General features: G+C 57.1%; 1 protein-coding gene across 1 annotated transcript; it reads right to left on the bottom strand.

Annotated features, from left to right (window-relative positions):
- Positions 1–326: 326 nt before the first annotated feature.
- MAP3K6 (mitogen-activated protein kinase kinase kinase 6) lies at positions 327–17,093 on the bottom strand. The gene is made up of 29 exons (XM_043990930.1): positions 16,685–17,093; positions 14,272–14,411; positions 13,050–13,073; positions 12,558–12,748; positions 12,260–12,428; positions 11,740–11,846; positions 10,860–11,027; positions 10,512–10,624; positions 10,171–10,330; positions 9,935–10,085; positions 9,736–9,843; positions 9,323–9,402; positions 9,089–9,184; positions 8,371–8,452; positions 8,155–8,288; positions 7,853–7,980; positions 7,377–7,513; positions 5,644–5,749; positions 5,214–5,371; positions 4,906–5,098; positions 4,680–4,815; positions 4,252–4,411; positions 3,785–3,970; positions 3,284–3,389; positions 2,910–3,075; positions 2,706–2,815; positions 2,348–2,430; positions 990–1,066; positions 327–731 (listed from the first exon to the last, which is right to left on the bottom strand). The coding sequence occupies exons 1-29, from the start codon at positions 16,989–16,991 to the stop codon at positions 668–670; spliced, it is 3,840 nt and encodes a 1,279-aa protein (XP_043846865.1). The 5' UTR covers positions 16,992–17,093; the 3' UTR covers positions 327–667.
- Positions 17,094–17,190: the final 97 nt, after the last annotated feature.

Below are 17,190 nucleotides of genomic sequence, written 5' to 3'. Positions count from 1 at the left end.
GAGAAGAGCCACCCAGAACTGTTGGTTCTCTGTGCTCAGATGTGGTCACTTCTGAGAGGGCTGGGCATAGGCACATCTTTTGCCCACTGTCCTCTTCTGCCCCCTCAAGTCCCTTCTCTGCCTTTTGTCCCCTGGGCCTCTGCCTGGTGGGGATCTCCATCTCTGGCTACTTCTTTGCAGTTGTCCTGCCCTCTTTCTACCATTGTCTGGAATAGGAGGTGCTTGAGGGCAGGGACTCTTGTTTCTCTGGATCCCTGGTGCTTTGCCCTTAGTGAGGGCTTAAGAAATACGCCTGGGATCAGGTATGGGACGTAGAAAGAAAGGACTCCGGACGGGCTGGAAGCCAGGTGGATGGGGAGACGTCGATTGAGACCCCCAAAGGAGAAGTCCCAGTGGGCTCCTGTCATCTCTCAGGCCCTATAGCAAGTGATGGACCCAAACGTACAAAAACATCCTCTTTAATGGGTCTGGCCACTAGCCTTGGCCAAGCCCTCTTCAGGGCAGGGCAGCTCCCAGGGCACTTCGGCCCATTTCTCTTCAGCTACCTCTGTTCCCCGAAACACCATGTGGAGGAAGGTGCCTCTGCCCACCATGTGCCCGCAGGAGTGGCTGCCCGCTGCCCTGATGTCCGTGGATCTGCATCCTGAGCCTTTGGGGAGGTGGGGGCCTAGGGGACTGGCACTGCCCTCTGTGCCAGGATTGCTCTCCAGATCCGGCACACCATTCCGCCTCTTTGGAAAGATGGGTAGGTTCAGTAAGCATGGCCAGCCCCATCCCTTTCCCCATCTTGAGCAGGAGGGCCTGGCTGACCAGTGTCGGGGGCCCAGGGGGAAGCACAAGTCAGAGAGGGGAGTGGGCTCCCAGTTAAAAAGAAGAATTAGAGTTTCAACTAGAGGAAGAAACAGCTCCCCCTGGGCTTCTCCATCCCTGGGCTTGGGGTTCGAGAACCTGCCACTTAAATTCGTGCTTGAGTAAATCGGGACGGTTACCTGATCCGAGTATAGACAAGGTCATCTCGACTGGCACAGGTGATGAGCATGTGCAAGGTGAAACCGTGACTCAAGAGCTAGGTGCCAAGAGAACAATAGGGAACATTTCTCTCTCTCTCTCTCTCTCTCTCTCTCTCTCTCTTTCTTTCTTTCTTTCTTTCTTTCTGGCAATTAGGGTTAAATGACTTGCCCAGGGTCACACAGCTAGTAAGTGTCAAGTGTCTGAGGCTGGATTTGAACTCAGGTCCTTCTGACTCTAGGGCCGGTGCTCTATCCACTGCGCCACCTAGCTGCCCCCAATAGTGAGCATTTCTATAGCATTTTAAGGGCTGCAAAACCCTTTCTATGTCTTATCTCAGTTCGACCTCACAACCACCCTGACCCTGAGGCCCAGACAGGTTAAATAACTTGTCCAAGGTCACACAGGTAAGAAAATGTCAGAGGGATGATTTGAACTCAGATTTTCCTGAGTCCAAGTCCCATATTCTATCCCCTAGGCCACCTAGTGGCAGTTGTTGTTCGTCCTTTCTTCTCAAAGAGGACCATGACATCAGGAGGTGATGTCATGACTTGTAGTGGATTGAAGTGAAGCAGGGCTGGGCACAGTCAGCAGCCTCACTCCCTCCTCCAGAGCCACCCGGGTCCAGTGGCGAGATATAGAGCAGGACAACTGGAGCTGGCCCCTATGCGGTAAGCTAAGGCCTTTCACAGGTCTCAGTTTGCCTGAGGGAACGCCCATTCCTAGCCCATTGGCTAGGTAAGAAAGGAGGCAAAGAATGACCTTTTACCCAGTCCAAAGAGACTGAAGCCAAACAGGAAGCCCCTGAATGAGAAGTGCTGCTCTGCTTTGGAACCCCTCTTCTGCCCCCCCCCCCAATTCCCCTCTCTAGTTGACCTTGGGCCAGTCTATTCCTCTTTCTGCACTTTGGTTTCCTCGAAAAAAGAAGAATCAGGGTTTCAACTAGAAGAAGAAGCAGCTCCCCCTGAGCGTCTCCATCCCTGGGCTTGGGGTTCCAGAACCTGCCACTTACTACCTGTGGCCTTGGGCTAGTCACCTCCCCTCTGGGCCTGTCTGATTCTCTGAGAAGCAAGGGGCTGGAGCAGATGTTAGAATCCCATGAGTGGAATGGACCTGGTCCCTTCCAGCTCCAAGAGACTGAAAGGGTAAACTAGAGAAAGAAAGAGGGACAAGAAGAGAGGCCCAGATGGGGCTCTTTGGAAAATCACCCCTCTGCCTCAGTTTCCTCCCCAGACTGCTACTCCAGAGGAGGGCCTTCAGAAGCCTGGGGGGCATTTCTTCCTTCCTGATCCTCCCCACCCCACCCCCACCTCCCCCCGCATGGGACCCCTGTACTCACTGTCTGGATGGTGCCCGAGTCTACCCCCAGCTGCTGCAGCCACTGGACCAGCTCAGGGTCCCCTGGGGAGGCTGGTGGGATATCTATGAGAGGGAAATGGCCCAATGAGCCCCAGGAGCCTGGAATCTCCCTTTCTGCCACCCATCCTTCCTGCTCCTGGGCTGAAAAACACAGTGCTACAACTAGAAGTCATCTTTGAGATTAGCCCGACCTTAAAGTATCATATAAACTTGGTTATTCTTGTTACTTGGCTGACCAGCTCCCCAGACAGGGATGTGTCACAACTCATTTGTGGTTTGTGTCCCCAGCCCCACACAGGAACATTGTGCTGTCCAACCCCACCGGTGCCCTCAGGTACCTGCAGGCCCAGAACCCGTGATTTGAGCAAAGGTGGTCTCTACGTGCTGCAGTGCCCTGAGGGCTAATGCGTGGCACTGCCTCTCCTTCTCTGCCAGCTGGCCTAGGAGCCTGAAAGACAAGGGGCACTGGTAAGGGGGCAGATCATTCTATACACATCTACTGAATTAAAGTGGGGGTGGACAATGTCCACCAGGGGGCTCACCTGCCTGTCTCTGCCCTTAGGAGGCTCAGCTGTGTCAACAGGGGTAGGGAATTCTGTTCAGGTGCCCTTGTGTTGCTCCTCCTCGGTGGTATACCCCTCTGGCCAGGTTCCTGCTCCTCTTCCTCGCTGCAATCCTCAGGTTCCCCCGTGGCTGACTTCTTTAGCTCTGAAAGTACAAATGATGGGCAGGAGTGGGCATGGCTTGTATTTAACATAAGCAAGGAGCCCCAGGGAGGGCAGTGGCAGTCTGGCCTGGGGTATTTGCTGCAGCCCCTAGGCCAGAAGATGCATCTCTTTCCCTTCCTCAATATCCACTCCTTTACCCCTACCCATGCTGACCACCCTGTGCCCATCAGCTCCAGCTCAGGCCTAACCTGTCCCCAGCACAGCCAAGGCTGCCCGGACCGCCCGGCTCATCAGCCCATCCAGGGCAAACATCCAGTGGGGCCGAATTTCATGCCTTCGGAGGACCCGCTTCACCTGGGGAGGGTGGTGATTTCAGATAAGAGGCAGCTGATGCCAAGGGGAGGAGCATGAGATTAGGAGGGGGCCTAAAGGAAGGCACTGAGAGCCCCCTAGGATATGGCCTATGGTTAGAGGTGGGTGAGGATGCAGGGTCTGAGATCCAGGAGGAGGTGTGAGGAGGGAGCTCTGCGAAGTGGGAGCCAAGGGAGGAGGAGAACGTTTCCGTGTGTCTACAGAACATTGGTCTTTGTTCCAATCCCCTCCGAGAAATGAGCAGAAGCCACATCAGGTGGGACCTGGGGAAGGACCTCCCCGAGGGTGAGTGGCTTCTGGGGCAGAGTCAGGGGGGTGCTTCTGATGCCCCTCGGGTCCAGCTTTGAGAGCCCCTCCCCTGCCCTGTCCCCACTCACCACATCCTGGAAGGCAAAGAGGGGTCCCTGGAGTAACGCCAGGCTGTGACCCTGGGCCTGAAGCTGCTCTTGCAGGGCCCGAAGCTCCTGTGCCAGCTGCCGGCGGCTGGAAGAGCAAATGTAGCTTCGGAGGCCTCTCACCAGCTGGGCCACCTGCTCCCGGCTCAGGCGTGGCCCGGGGGGGCCCTAGGGAGGGAAGGGAAGCAGCCTTAGGTTATAGGGGCCCCGCCCGGAGCCAGCCGACGATACCCATGAAACGGCTCACTGGGCAGGCCCGGGCCATACATCTCTGAGCCAAGGCGCTATGGAAGGGCTGGACTATGGGGAGTGGAGGGAGAGGGTGGCAGCCCTAGCACCTAAGATGGCTCAGAGCCACAAGGGCCTTAGAGAATCACACTCAATCCTGGACATGGAGAACCGGGAGTCCGGGGTCTCCAGCTCTCTATCTGGCGCCTGTATGTGCCCACCTGCTCCAGTGCCCACTGCAGGCTCTCCACTATGGTGGACAGCTCTTCGCTGAGTACCCGCTCCAGCATGGCCCGCCTTTCATTCTCCTTCCGCATCAGGGAGCCCTGTGGGTTCTCCTCGGGGGAGGAGGTGCGCTCTGCGACAGAGTCCTCAGGCACCCTGCAGATGGCACGGACACATTGGCCTCTGGGCACCTTGCTGGCTGGTCCAGAACGGGGATGGGACCAAAGCCACTGGAGCCCTGGGCACTGGCACCAGAATAAAGGTGCAGAGCCTCTTCTGGGCACCAGGGGGCACTTGGTGCCAGTTACAAGAATGGGACCAGAAGGGACCCAATCTGGGGCCTCTTGTACTCCCAGGTCTGGGGGAGGAGGCAGCCCTGATGATGCCCATCCTGTCCTTCCCTTCCCCAGTCTACAGTTCCTACCGGAGCTGGCTGTTGGGAGCTCCTCCTTCACTGAGGCAGCGCTTAGGGGGCATGGGGCTGGCCTGGGGACTGGCACCTGGACATGGCACTGTCTGTGACTGGCTAGCTGAGGAAGCTAGACCAATTGGTGGGATACCTGGAGACCAGGAGGTTGTCAGGCTGAGTTCTTCTCAGCCCCCTCCCCCTTCCATCCTTCCCCATAGCCCTCCATTGGCACAGGGCACACCTGTAGGGTGAGGGGCATGGTGGGGTGACATGGAGTTTCGGGCCTTACGCCGGTGCTGCAAGAAAGGGTCACCCAGCAGGGCAGCAGCACTAGCACGGTGCTTGGGCTCAGGCTCAAAGGTGCGTAGGATGAAGGCTCGGGCCTCCTCAGACATGGCGCTGGGCACTGGGGGGTGGATCTTGTACATACCCACCTAGGGGGAGAGGGGGAGAAGTAGGCAAGGTCACTAGAGTATTGCCATCAACAGCAAGAGTCACCTGCGGTAGGCCCTGGCTCACCCTACCCCTGGGCTGAAGGGTGAGGAATACCTGGAACATGGCAGCCTGGGGACTGCCTAGTTCATGGAAGGGTGGGCGTCCAGTGGCCATTTCAATGACAGTACAGCCCAGCGACCAGATGTCAGCTGCCTTCCCATAGCCCCGGGGGCCTTGGTCAATGATCTCAGGAGCCATGTACTGAAGGGTTCCTATTGGGACAGATTGAGTCTGACTTTGAGGATGTGGTGGGACCCAGAGCAAGGCCAGCACTTCCTCTCCTTCCCTCTCCACCAAACATTATTGACACATCCTAGACACTTACACTGGGCACTACCACCCACCACATGAATCATTGCTCACCACAGGCACTGTCACCACCCTGGGCAAGATGACCCATGACCAGGAAGGGTCCAAGGTCTCTAAAGAGCTGCAGAGGAGGCAGCCTTTATCTTCCCTCCCCAACCCCCTCACCCTGGCCTACCTGTGAAGGTCTCGGTGCAGGGGGTGATGCCTGCCAGCCTTTTGGAAGTGCCAAAGTCAGAGATCTTGAGCAGTCCACTGTATGTGTTGATCAGTACATTGTCCCCCTGGGCAGAGAATATGGGTGTCCAGCAGGTGCTAGGCTGGAATCCAGTAGGGCCAGGGCCTGGAGCTAATGTCCTGCCTAGGGAGAGCTGGGCAGGGCTATCCTAGGGAAGCCCCAGACCAAGCACATCCATACCTCCCAATCTCACCCCTCTTGCCCTGGAGATAAACCTGCTGTCCCCAACCCAGTTTTGTTTCGCCATCTCCATCCCATCCCCACACACATTTGAGTATGCCTTTGTGTCTCTCTGTGCCTCTGTCCTTCCCACTTAATCAGAAATTCATGTAGTAAGGCCTCAGTTTCCTATTCTGTAAAATGAGAGGCCTGTCAAGGGTCCCTTTCAGCCCTATCATTCTCTGATCCTGTTACAGCTCTGATTTCAGAGCTATGTGGCCCCAAAGGCCTTGGTCCAGTCCTTAATTGGGAGGTGGACTGTCAGCTAGACAATAACCCAGGGAAGCAGTCATTTAGCATCTTCCTGAAGACCTCCAGTCACAGGGAGCTCACTACCCCCAGAGGCATCTCCACTTTCAGATAGCACTAAAGATCTGCATGATGTGCTGCCCCTCCCCGATTTGGGTTATCTATCTCACAATTTGAGGAGTGTGGCAACTTCCACCCTGTGGGGCCAAGCAGTAGAAACCAAACTGAAGAAGTATGTGTAACTTGGAGCTGAAAGTGACCTTGGTAACAGGTTGGTTCAACCTCATTATCATTACAGAAGGGGAGACCGAGGCTCAAAAAGGTTAAGTGACTTGCCCCAGACCACACAGGTGCCAAATACTGCAGGACTGGCATTTGGATGAGTCCCTCTGGCTCTAGATGGAGAGCACTTCCCAAGACACCATGTTGCCTCCCACCTCTTCAACCCACCAGCCCTTAAAGCACTTGAAGATGGCCCCCATGTCCCTGTTCAGTCTTCTCTTGGCCAGGCTAAGCATCCTTAGCTGCTCTTCCATCATCCTACCTGAGGTGTGATCTGTCCCTCCCCCGCCCCTGGTCACTCTCCTCTGGACACACTGACTCATCAATGTCCTCCCTAGAACACAGCCTCCAGATGTGGGTCTAACTGAAGCAGAGTTGCTACCTCCCAAGCTCTGGAGATCTCAATAAAGGAAGCTGTTGACTCACACTGAGCCTCTGGTTCACTAACGCCCCCAGTTCACTTTCCCATAAACCACTGCTTCACCTTATGTCCCCCAATCCTGCTTTTAATTCAGAAGTTGAGCCTGCACCACTGTGGGAATTCCCATCGACATGCTCATCAGCTAAGCCTCTAGCATGTTAAGAGTAGCTTAGCTGCTGCCCGAGTCTTCCCGATTTCCAATTTAATCTGTGTCCATTCAAACGAATGTCCCAAGTGCCCACTAGTCCCGGACCTCGAGGAATCTGCTCCCTGTTCCCCTGTGAATCTGACAAGCACATCACTCACGGCTTCACTGTAGTCACTGGGGTCCAGGACAGATCCCTGCCACCTTCTGCTGGGAGCCTCCCTAGCCAATCATGAATGATACCTCTTTGGGTGCAGTTATTCAGCAGACTGCCCACTGTGAATTACTTGGATGTTTGCATGTGTGTTCATGTGTGTGCATGAGCATGCACACTCACGTGCAGCCCTCTATCATCACCTTGATGTCACGGTGTATGATGTGGTTGTCATGGAGATAGCTCAGACCCTGTAGGATCTGCCGGGTATAGAAACTGATGGTGCTCTCGTTGTCCTGCAGTGGTCCCCACACGGCCCTCAGCAAGGATGACAGGCTGCCTGTTTCCAGGGATGGGCACGCTGTTACATCTGACCCCACTGAACATGCGCAGCCTTTGTTCAGGCTGAGGCCAGTAGCTCTGCAGCAATGGCCTGTGACCCACAATCCCTGCCCTGACCCCCTTTTCTCCATGACCCTTCCTGAGCCCTGGGCCCTAAATCCTGAGCTCACAGATAGCCCCACCCCCCATCCTGAGTCCCCGGGGCCCTGGGCCTCAGGTAACTCCTTCAGTCCTGAGGCAACAGGCCTGATCTCAGAGATAGCCCCTGAGTCCTGGGGCCCAGGGCCCACAGTTACCCCCTGGTACACAAAACCCTGTGCCCCCTGCCCTGTGATACCTCCAGGCACCTCCTCCATGAAAATCTTGAGGAAACCAGCCTGGCTGATGGAGCCCAGGTACTGGACAACGTTCTTGTGGCGCAGACGTTTGTGCAGGGCGATCTCTTCGTGGAGGGGCTGTGAAAACCTGGAGGTGGGGTCAGAGCCCGGCATCACCCCCAAGCCTCAGGTACTGCCCTGTGCCACCACAGCGGGCTCTGTTCACCGCCTCCCTCCCTCCCTCCCTCCCTCCCTCCCATGCCAGATCTCCTCGCCCTGTCCTCCAAGGTTGTACCAGAGCCCAGGCCCAGGCCCCAGGTACCTGCTGTCCCTCTCAGGGATCTCCTTGATGGCGATCCGTACCTGGGTGCTGAGGTCCCGGCCGGCATACACCACCCCATAGGTACCTTTGCCCAGCACCAGCCGCTCTCCTGTCTCAGTGTACTCATAGGCAAACTGGGGGGAGGAGGAAGAAGGCTCAGCCAGCCTCCTCAGGTCCTTCCCCGGGCACACCGCCCACCCCTGCACACCATCTTACCTCCAGCACCTCCTTGGTGGCTAGGCCCTCATCTGCGGGCAGCATTGGCTGCGTCACGAAGGCCTGGATCCGCCCGCAGAACCTATGTGGACCCGATCAGTCATTCTGCACCTCTGCCTGTGCCTGCTCCCACCCGGGCCTGGCCAGAGATGTCGGACCCTGCCTTGTCCTTGACCGGATCCAAAGGCAGCTTTTTCCAAGACAGACTCGGGCAATGCCTTGGGAATGGACCTTCCTCCGGACCTTGGTCACTTCCCACCTGTGGCCCTCTTCCCAGTCCTTCCCTAACAGTGCCCTACACAGGGTGTCAGCTTTAATGGCTTAAAACTTCATTAAAAGGGGCGGCTAGGTGGCACAGTAGATAGAGCACCGGCCCTGGAGTCAGGAGGACCTGAGTTCAAATCCGGCCTCAGACACTTAACACTTACTAGCTGTGTGACCCTGGGCAAGTCACTTAACCCCAACTGCCTCACCAAAAATTAAAAAAAAACACAAACCTTCATTAAAGACTTCTGGGACACTCTGTCTAGGGGTTGGGGCATCTCTCCTCCCCTCCGCTCCCCTCCTGGCCTCACCAATTAGCCTTGCTCCCACCCTCCCAGGATCACTGGGACTTAGGGAGGCCACTGAGGCCATCCCCAGCCTGAGCAGGAGCCCCTGACTCATCAGTAGGGGACCCCTCCACCTCGTCTCAGCCTCTGGCCCTCCTCGGGCTCACCACTGGCAGTGTTGGTGGCTGGGGAAGCCCAGCTGGAAGTCCTGGGCCGTGTGGAACACGTACAGGAAGCAACAACGCTCGTCTCTCTTGGAGATGCTGGGCAGGGAGAGCCAGGGAAGGGGCTAAGGTGGGCTTGGGTCCCCCAGAGCCCCTTGGGGCTGCCCTGCCCTCCCACCGGCTAGGAGCCCTCTGCCAGGAATGAGGGGAGGGGGCATCAAGGGGCCATTGTCTCACCTGACTCCCCGGATGGAGGCCACGGGGAAGGTCCAGCCAGAGCCCGCAGCCTGGGGGAAAGGGGGCGATGGGGGACTGGCCTAGGGGAGATGGGGAGTCCTGGGCTGTGGGAAAGAGTCTAGGGCACAGAGCTTGGGAGGATGGGATTCCAGGCCAGGAAGGTAGGAAAGGGGGTTCAGGAGACTGGTGGGGGATCAGGTCAGGGTGCAGAGTGTAAGAGATGCAGATGCACACGTTAAGTTAGATGAGACTGGATTCAATGTTGGTCCTGATGTGGAAGATGGAGGTAGGGTGGGGCTAGTGCCTCAGGGATGAGGTTCGGGAGGTGATGGGGGAGGAGGGAAATCCGGCCCTGGGGGATGTAGGTGGGGGCTCGGGGCACCATGGGGCCTGGGGCTGGGGGGCAGCCCCACCTCCATCTCAGACTCCAGCAGGCTCAAGGTCACGGCCACATCAGGGCTCCCCTCTTGTACCCGAAGCCTGGCTGGCTGCAGCACCTTATTCTGCTCCAGGATCAGCACCTGCAGGGGGTGGAGAAAGGGCTCACCCTGTGCCAGGGTGCCAGTCTTGGCTCTAGCCCCGGCTCCTTGCCCAGATCTGTCCCCTCCATACTGGGCATTCATCCATGGACTCGAAGGGCTGGCAAGACAGCAGGAGGAAGCGTAGCCAGAAGAGGGCGCGGAGGCCCATGGGCCCTGAAGGCTGGGCTGCTGGGCAGAAGTGCTGGTAGAGAAGGAAGGTCTCCATCACAGAGGCCAGGTACCTGTGGGCACACAACATGCACGGGCTTCGGGCCTCTGGGGGAGCCCTTCAGCCCTCAGCCCCCTCAGCGGCCCCTGGACACTTACCAGAGGGGTGCATTCAGCTTGTAGAGCTGCTCAGAAGCCAGCGCCACCTGGGCGGGCTCATTGGCAAGGATCTGGACCCCCAGGTAGAAGCCCACATCCCAGTAATACTGCATCTTCTCCACGCTGCCCTTGCGGCCCAACAAGCAGCCCAACTTCAATCCTAAGCATGGGGGTCGGGGGAACACAGATGCCCATAAATGGGGCATGGGGGGAGGGCCATCTGTCCCCCCACTTCCACTGCTGCCAGCCTCAGTCCACTCAATTGCTCCCCAGACACCCCTGCCCCCCCCCAATATTACAGGGAAAGGGCTGGCTCCCGTGGCTGGAGGATGGGAGGTCACCTATCTGACGGAGCTCATCTGAGCTCTCAAACTGGTGTCCAGCAACAAGGAGAAGGACAGCTGCATTGATGCCCGAGTGAAGGCTGGGTTCTGTCTCAAAGGCCTTTTGGTACCTGGTGGTAAGGACAGGGTGGAGAGGCTATAGCTAGGGCTTAGGCTTGGCCTAAAGGAGCTCAAATCAGCCACACAAGGGCTCACTAACCGCTACTCACCCCACGAGCCCTGGAGGCCCCTGGCCGTGGCTCGAAAGCCACGGAGCACACGCCTCCATCTGGGGGGAGGACACCAAGCCCCGGCCCCATCCTGCTCCCCCTCCCAGCTGGGCAGGAGGCAGGCAACTGCTCTTACCAATGACAAGCCTGGTCTCGGTGACCAGTGTCAGTGAAGCCCGAGCTGCTAAACATGTCCTTGTAGATTCGGCCACACATGCAGTAGAGGTCGGGGGCCACGGTCCTGCTATGGACCAGGGGCAGCAGCACAGACAGGGCCTTGTCTCGGTCCCCAGGCCTGTTTCTCCTGCAGCCATTAGGCAAGGAGGGGGTAAGCCCTGGGCAGCAGCACCTGGGGCCCCTCCAGCCCTGCCCCTCAGCTGGCTTCTCTAAGCAGCAGCCTCAGGGGCCCATGTTCAGCCCAGGACAGCAGTGCGGCCTCAGTCACTGCCACCCTCCACCCCAGGGCCTCTTCCCCACTGCCCACCCAGGACATCTCTTTTACTACCTGCCCAGGGCCTCTTCCCCATTGCCCACCCAGGAGCATCTCCCTCACTGCCTGCCCAGAGCCTCTTCCCCACTGGCCACCCAGGGCATCTCTCACTGCCTGTCCAGGGCCTCTTCCCCATTGCCCACCCAGGGCATCTCTCTCACTACCTGCCCAAACCTCTTCCCCATTGCCTGCCCAGGGGCCTCTCCCTCCCTGTTCATTCCATGATTATGGGATCCTAGCTCTGCATCTGGGAGGGACTTCAGAGGTCCTCAACTCTAAACTCTTCAGTTGATAGATAAGGAAAAAGAAGTTGCATTGACTTGTCCAGTCACCCAGTTAGTACTGGGCAAAGCTGGATTCTGAGCCCAGCTGCTCACACTCCCTGGCCAGCGCTCTTCTGTGCCAGGCCCCGTCTCCTGCCCCCAGCTGCTCAGCCCTGGAGCTCCCTTCCCTGTGGCCTGTGCCCTACAATGTCTCCCCCCCTTCCCTACGGGCCCCTCCCCTCCACCAGCCCTCTGGGCCTCACTGGTTGAGGGCGAAGGTATAGTGGAAACAGATGTTGTGTTGTTCAGTCACATCACAGGTGGGCAGGGCCTGCAGCGTCTCCACCAGGGAGATGATAGCCCCATAGTCCTGTGGGAGAGAGGGCAAAGGAGAGGTGGTAGCTTCCAGTGCGTCCCTGCTCCTTGGGTGCCTCCCACACACACACTCTCAGCTCCTGGGAGGATTTGGCTCTCCAAAGACCACTCTCTTCTTGGCCAAACCTGGGAGTCCAGGCTCTGACCCCTCAGGCAAATCCCAAAGGAGGAAACTGAGACAGAGAGAAGTGACTGGTGCAACATGACATTGGCAGTAAGAGGTGGAATTCAGACACAGCCTCTCTAACTCCGAATCCAGTGCTCTTTGCATTGCATTGCATTGCCCTGCCTCAGTTTCCTTCTCTATAGAATGGGCTGTAATCCTAACATGCTTCAGTGTAGGAGACAGGAGTTATGAAGTATGCCAGCAAGGCTGCCCGACCTCCACCCCATCCTGTGCAGGCACACCTGCATATCCCGGTAGCAGAGCAGCAGGGTCATGATAATGTCAGGAGTCAGCAGCTCCACGCTGTCCAGCCGGCGCTGCAACCGGCCCAGCTCCTGCTGAAGCTGGTCCCCAGAGAAGCACTCCCGGGCGCGGCGGATGTCCCTTCGCATGGTCTCCCGGAAGTAGCCACTGGGTGAGGGATGATGGATCACCATCCTCTCCTATCGAAGCCCAACTTCCCTCCCAAGGCCTCATTCCCTGAGGGTCATTGTGCTCCCTCTCCCTGCCACCCCACCCTGGTGCTTCCAGCCTAGGTACCAGGAGTTGGTGGGTATAGCCTCCAGCAGGCGGACAAGCCTGCCCACCAGGGGGGTGAGGAGGGCCTCCGCGCCTGCCCCCGACTGGAACAGCCCCTCTGCCAGCCCCTTCATAACACCCGCGTCGCCACACAGGACCCGTCCTTGACCCGTCACCATGTAGGGGATGAAGGTGTAGCCCCCCATACAATCCTGCAAAGGAGCCCCAGACATGAGGGAAAGGGAGGAATGTTTCTCCCCTCCCAAGAGCATCCCCTGTGTCTGCCCCTTGGCTGTGGGTCTGGATGGGGGTAGCAAGGGCTGACACCGACACAGCTACAAGGCAAGGGCCTGGCCAACAGTCTGGCAAACAGGCCAAGGAGCACATGTGTACACGGGTATGTGTGCACGTGTCTGGAGAGGTCTGGGGGAGGAAGAAAACAAGGGGAAAGGGGACTGTGGGATGGGCAGGGCTGGGATCTGGAACAGGAAAAGAGGTTTGGTCTCTACTCACGGCGTTTTTCTGAAAGACATCTTCCTGCAGGGAAAAGGACACTCAGTTAAGGGGCTCATCTCCTGCCCCTTCCCTAGGCACAGAACCACACCTGGGCACGACTAGAGGGATCCCAAGGTCTCTCCCTGACCCTTGGCTTGTCCATTCTCTCTGCTCCATGAGACACATCAAGGACACCTGCTAGGATTTAGAACTAGAGGGGCCTTAGAGATCATTTACTCCAATCCTCTTCTACAGCTAAGGAAACTGAGGCCCCAAATCATGGACACAGATTGCTTAAATTTAAAGCTGTAAGGGACTTCAGAAATCATCTAGCCTACTCCCCTACCCCCTTACACATAGATGAGGCAGCTGGGTGGTACAGTGGATAAGACTACTAGACTTGAAGTCAAGAAGTCCTGAGTTCAAATCCTGTTTCAGATACCTTATTAAGGGGTGAGTTTGGGCAAGTCACTTAATCTCTGACTGCCTCAGTGTTCTCATTGGTAAAATGGGGATAGTAATAGCACCTACCTCACAGGGTCATTATAGGGATCAAATGAGATAACATGTTAAAGTGCTTTTCATACTTTACAATGCATATAAATGGCAGCAATTATTATTATTAAAAGGAAACTGAGGGGGGCGGCTCAGTGGCGCAGTGGCGCAGTGGCGCAGTGGATAAAGCACCCGTCCTGGATTCAGGAGTACCTGAATTCAAATCCGGCCTCAGACACTTGACACTTACTAGCTGTGTGACCCTGGGCAAGTCACTTAACCCCCATTGCCCCACAAAAAAAAAAAAAGGAAACTGAGGCCCAGAGAGAGGGTCAGAATTGGAAGGGATCTCAGAAGTCATCAGTCAGACAAGAAGCATTGACAAAGCCCTTATATCCAGAAGGTACAAAGCCAAAGGTCAAAGTGCCTACCCTCAAGGAGCTTACAAGCCAGAGGAGGAAGGCAATGGAAGCTGTGAGAAGCTAAAGGATTTGTCCAAAGTCATAATGGTGGCTTGTGGGGGAGGGGGCAGGGAGTGACCTCAAAATCCAATACACTTCCCAACAGCACACAGTAAGCACTTAATAATTGCTTGTGAACTTGACTGGAACTTCCAAGTGTCTCAGGATGGGATGATATAGGTTCAGGGATGAGTGACTTGCCCAAGTTCCTACTGGCAGCTAAAGAGGTAGGGAGTGTCCCCCCACCTTAGGCACCCAACCTGGCCCTGAGGATGCCCACCTACCCTGAGGGCCTGTAGATCAGGCAGGTCTGCTTGGGCACAGAGAAGTATGTTGTTGGTCATGCTGAAGCTCTCCCTCACTCCAAGGTGGTAGAACAGGGAAGGCTGGCCCAGGGAGCCACTCACTTCGACTACTACCACATCTGGGGGGAGAGGGAAACAGGGGTGAAGCCTGGGAGAGGAGCATTCTCCAGGAACCCCGCACCCTTTTCCCCAATGTGGTGTGAAGGTGACAAATGGTGGGTGAAAGTGGGAAGACCCAAAGAAAGAAGTTGAGTCAGCTTTAGGGCGGAAGCAATCAATGTCATCCCTTCCCCACCCCTACCCCTGCCCCTGCCCCTGCCCCATCCACCTCAGGCTTGGTTCTCAGTCTTCTCCTCAAAAGGTAGGGGGCCCTGGGCTACTCCCATTCACCAAACCCTAGCACTGAATCCCTTACTTCCAGTGGGGAGGAAACGTGGCTTCTCACAGGAACAGCAAAAAAGGAGGAGAATCTCCCAGCTCATTCCCTAGATTCTCCCAAAGGGGTGTGAAAGGGAGAAAGAGATCCATTCACCCTTCTCTTCACTTGGGATTCATTAACTGGCACTGGACCTTAGAACACAGAGTGTCAGAGCTGGGAGGGCCCTTAGAACATGGAATGTCAGAGCTGGGAGAGCCCTTAGAACCCAGGATGTCAGAGCTGGGAAGGGCCCTTACAACACAGATTGTTGAGTTGGGAGGGACTTTAGAATATATAATATTGGAACCAGGAGAAATCTTGGAACACAGTGTCAGAACTGGGGAGAGCTAGAGAGCATTTTATAGAAGAGAAATGTTAGCCCCACCTCTACCCAGTCCCAGCTCCTGGTTCCTGGGCCTTGAGGGCTCCTCCCTTCAAACTGCTGTCAGCCCCTTCCAGGGGTTGTGCAAGAGCTGCTTCTTCCTAACAGGAAGCCCAACCCTGAAGCAGGGGGAGGAGGTCCTGGGAACAGGGCTCTGGGCTGAGCGCCAGGATTCCTGGCCTCCCATCCCAATTCCATTGGGTCCTGACCTTCCAGGTCCCAAGGCTTAGGGCCTGTTAGCCTCAGACTGGACTTTTCACCCAAGCAGAACATCAAGGCCACCAGGCCTCAATCCATCCTGGGTTTGGGGAAAAGGTGTCAACGTAGGAGTGAAGTCTGCAAACACCTACCCCTCCTAAGGAGAAGCACTGTTCTGTGTCTGTATTTCTCTGTGTAGGACCACTGTGCTTACAGAAGCCCTTTAATGTTTGTTTAACTGAATTGAAGAGTGTGCCTGTTAGTGTGTTCCCTTGCATTTGGAAGAACCATTTTTAAACAATGATTTCATGGAATGGCCTTCAGGGAAATAAACAAATTGGTTTCCAAACCTAGAGAACGTGGGGCAGTCTCAGGATGAGTTTTTACTCCCTACAACTGAAGCTACTGACCTGGGACTTAGACCCCTTGTCCTGCCCCCAGGAGCCCCGCCCCTGGGGCTCCAGGCTTCTAAATCCACCTCTCTGAGACACTTCCCCCTCAATCCCTGAATGTGTGCCTCTCGGCCCCGCCTCTAGCCCCACCCCGCCCCATTTTCGTTGATATTTCCCTCTTAAGGCTCCGCCCCTAGATTGCATTTCTTCATTAGCCCCGCCCCCTAAATGCTGAACCCACCCCTCCTTGATTGCTATCCCTTGAACCGACAGATAGATTTTTATAGCCACACCCCTTTCCCAGCCACGCCCCACAGAACAATAATGAATCTTCTTGTTTTCCACTTTTGAGCTCTATAAATCACTCCTCTCTTCTAGGCCCCACCCTACTCTTCCTAAACCTGACCTTCAGAGGCCCCCAACCACTGTTATAGCCACTGCTGGCCTCGCCCCGAACTGCTATGGCTCTGAGCTCCACCCCACCATAATCCATCCCCAGTACTCGGCCCCACCCACTCCATTTTTTATCCCCATTACCCCCGCCCCCATCCATGGCCCCACCCACTACTATCCCTTGAATCCTGCACCTGTGAGGCCTGCCCCAGTGAGTCTTCCAGACTTCGCTCACTCAGTCCCACTCGGCCCCTCCTCCATAGCCCTGCCCCCAAGTGAGACCACGCCCCCCAACGTTATCTACGGGCCTCACTCTCCCTTCTGTAGCCTATCCCCTAAATCAGGTCCCAACACCTTACCCGACCCCGCCCATTCTGTCTTCCAAGTCTTGAGTTCTGTCCCTCTTAGCTCCGCCACCTGTTCAGGCCCCGCCCCCATCTTATCTCATAGGCCCCCTCCTACTCTTCCATCTCCTATCCCCTGAATCTGCCATTCTTAGCCCCGCCCACCAGACCTACCTTTCCCCATCCCGCCCGCTTGGTCCCGCCCCCAGGTCCGGGCGCCGCCCCGCCCCCGGGGCACTGCCCACGGGCTCCCGGACTCACTCACCGGCGTTGTAGAAGGAGTCTAACGCGGCGGACTCGCCCAGAGCCACAGTCCCAAAGGGCAGCGTGCGCAGCTGCGGCACCGGGCGCGGCCCGGGGAACTGAGCGCAAGCGTCGCGCAGGCAGCGCAGGGGCAGCGGCTCGACTTCGGCCTCGGCCTCCTGGGTCAACACGTAGACCACGTTAAGCGGCCGACTCCGACCCCAGCCCCGGCCAGGGGCCGGCGGCCGCGGGGGACTCAGCGCCGTGGCCAGCGGGTCCTGCCAGCAGCTGCCGGCGCGCTCTTGCCCCCGTTGGCCAAGGCCTGCCATCCCCGCACCCGGTGGCCAGTGGCCGCGCTGTGGCTCCGGCTCCCTGCTCTACAGTTGTTCTCACGTGGGCGCAGGCCGGGCCCTGCCCTGCGGCCCCGCCCCTCCCCGCCCCCAGCAGGGAGCCTAGGCCGTGTGCCGGGGGACACCCGTGGGCTGGAGACCCGCATGTGCCGGCCTGCATGCGGGCGAAGAGAGGGCG

This window comes from Dromiciops gliroides, chromosome 3 (assembly GCF_019393635.1).
Source record: "Dromiciops gliroides isolate mDroGli1 chromosome 3, mDroGli1.pri, whole genome shotgun sequence".
In the NCBI taxonomy this organism is placed as follows: domain Eukaryota; kingdom Metazoa; phylum Chordata; class Mammalia; order Microbiotheria; family Microbiotheriidae; genus Dromiciops; species Dromiciops gliroides.
This window is presented reverse-complemented; position numbering and strand designations above follow the sequence as displayed.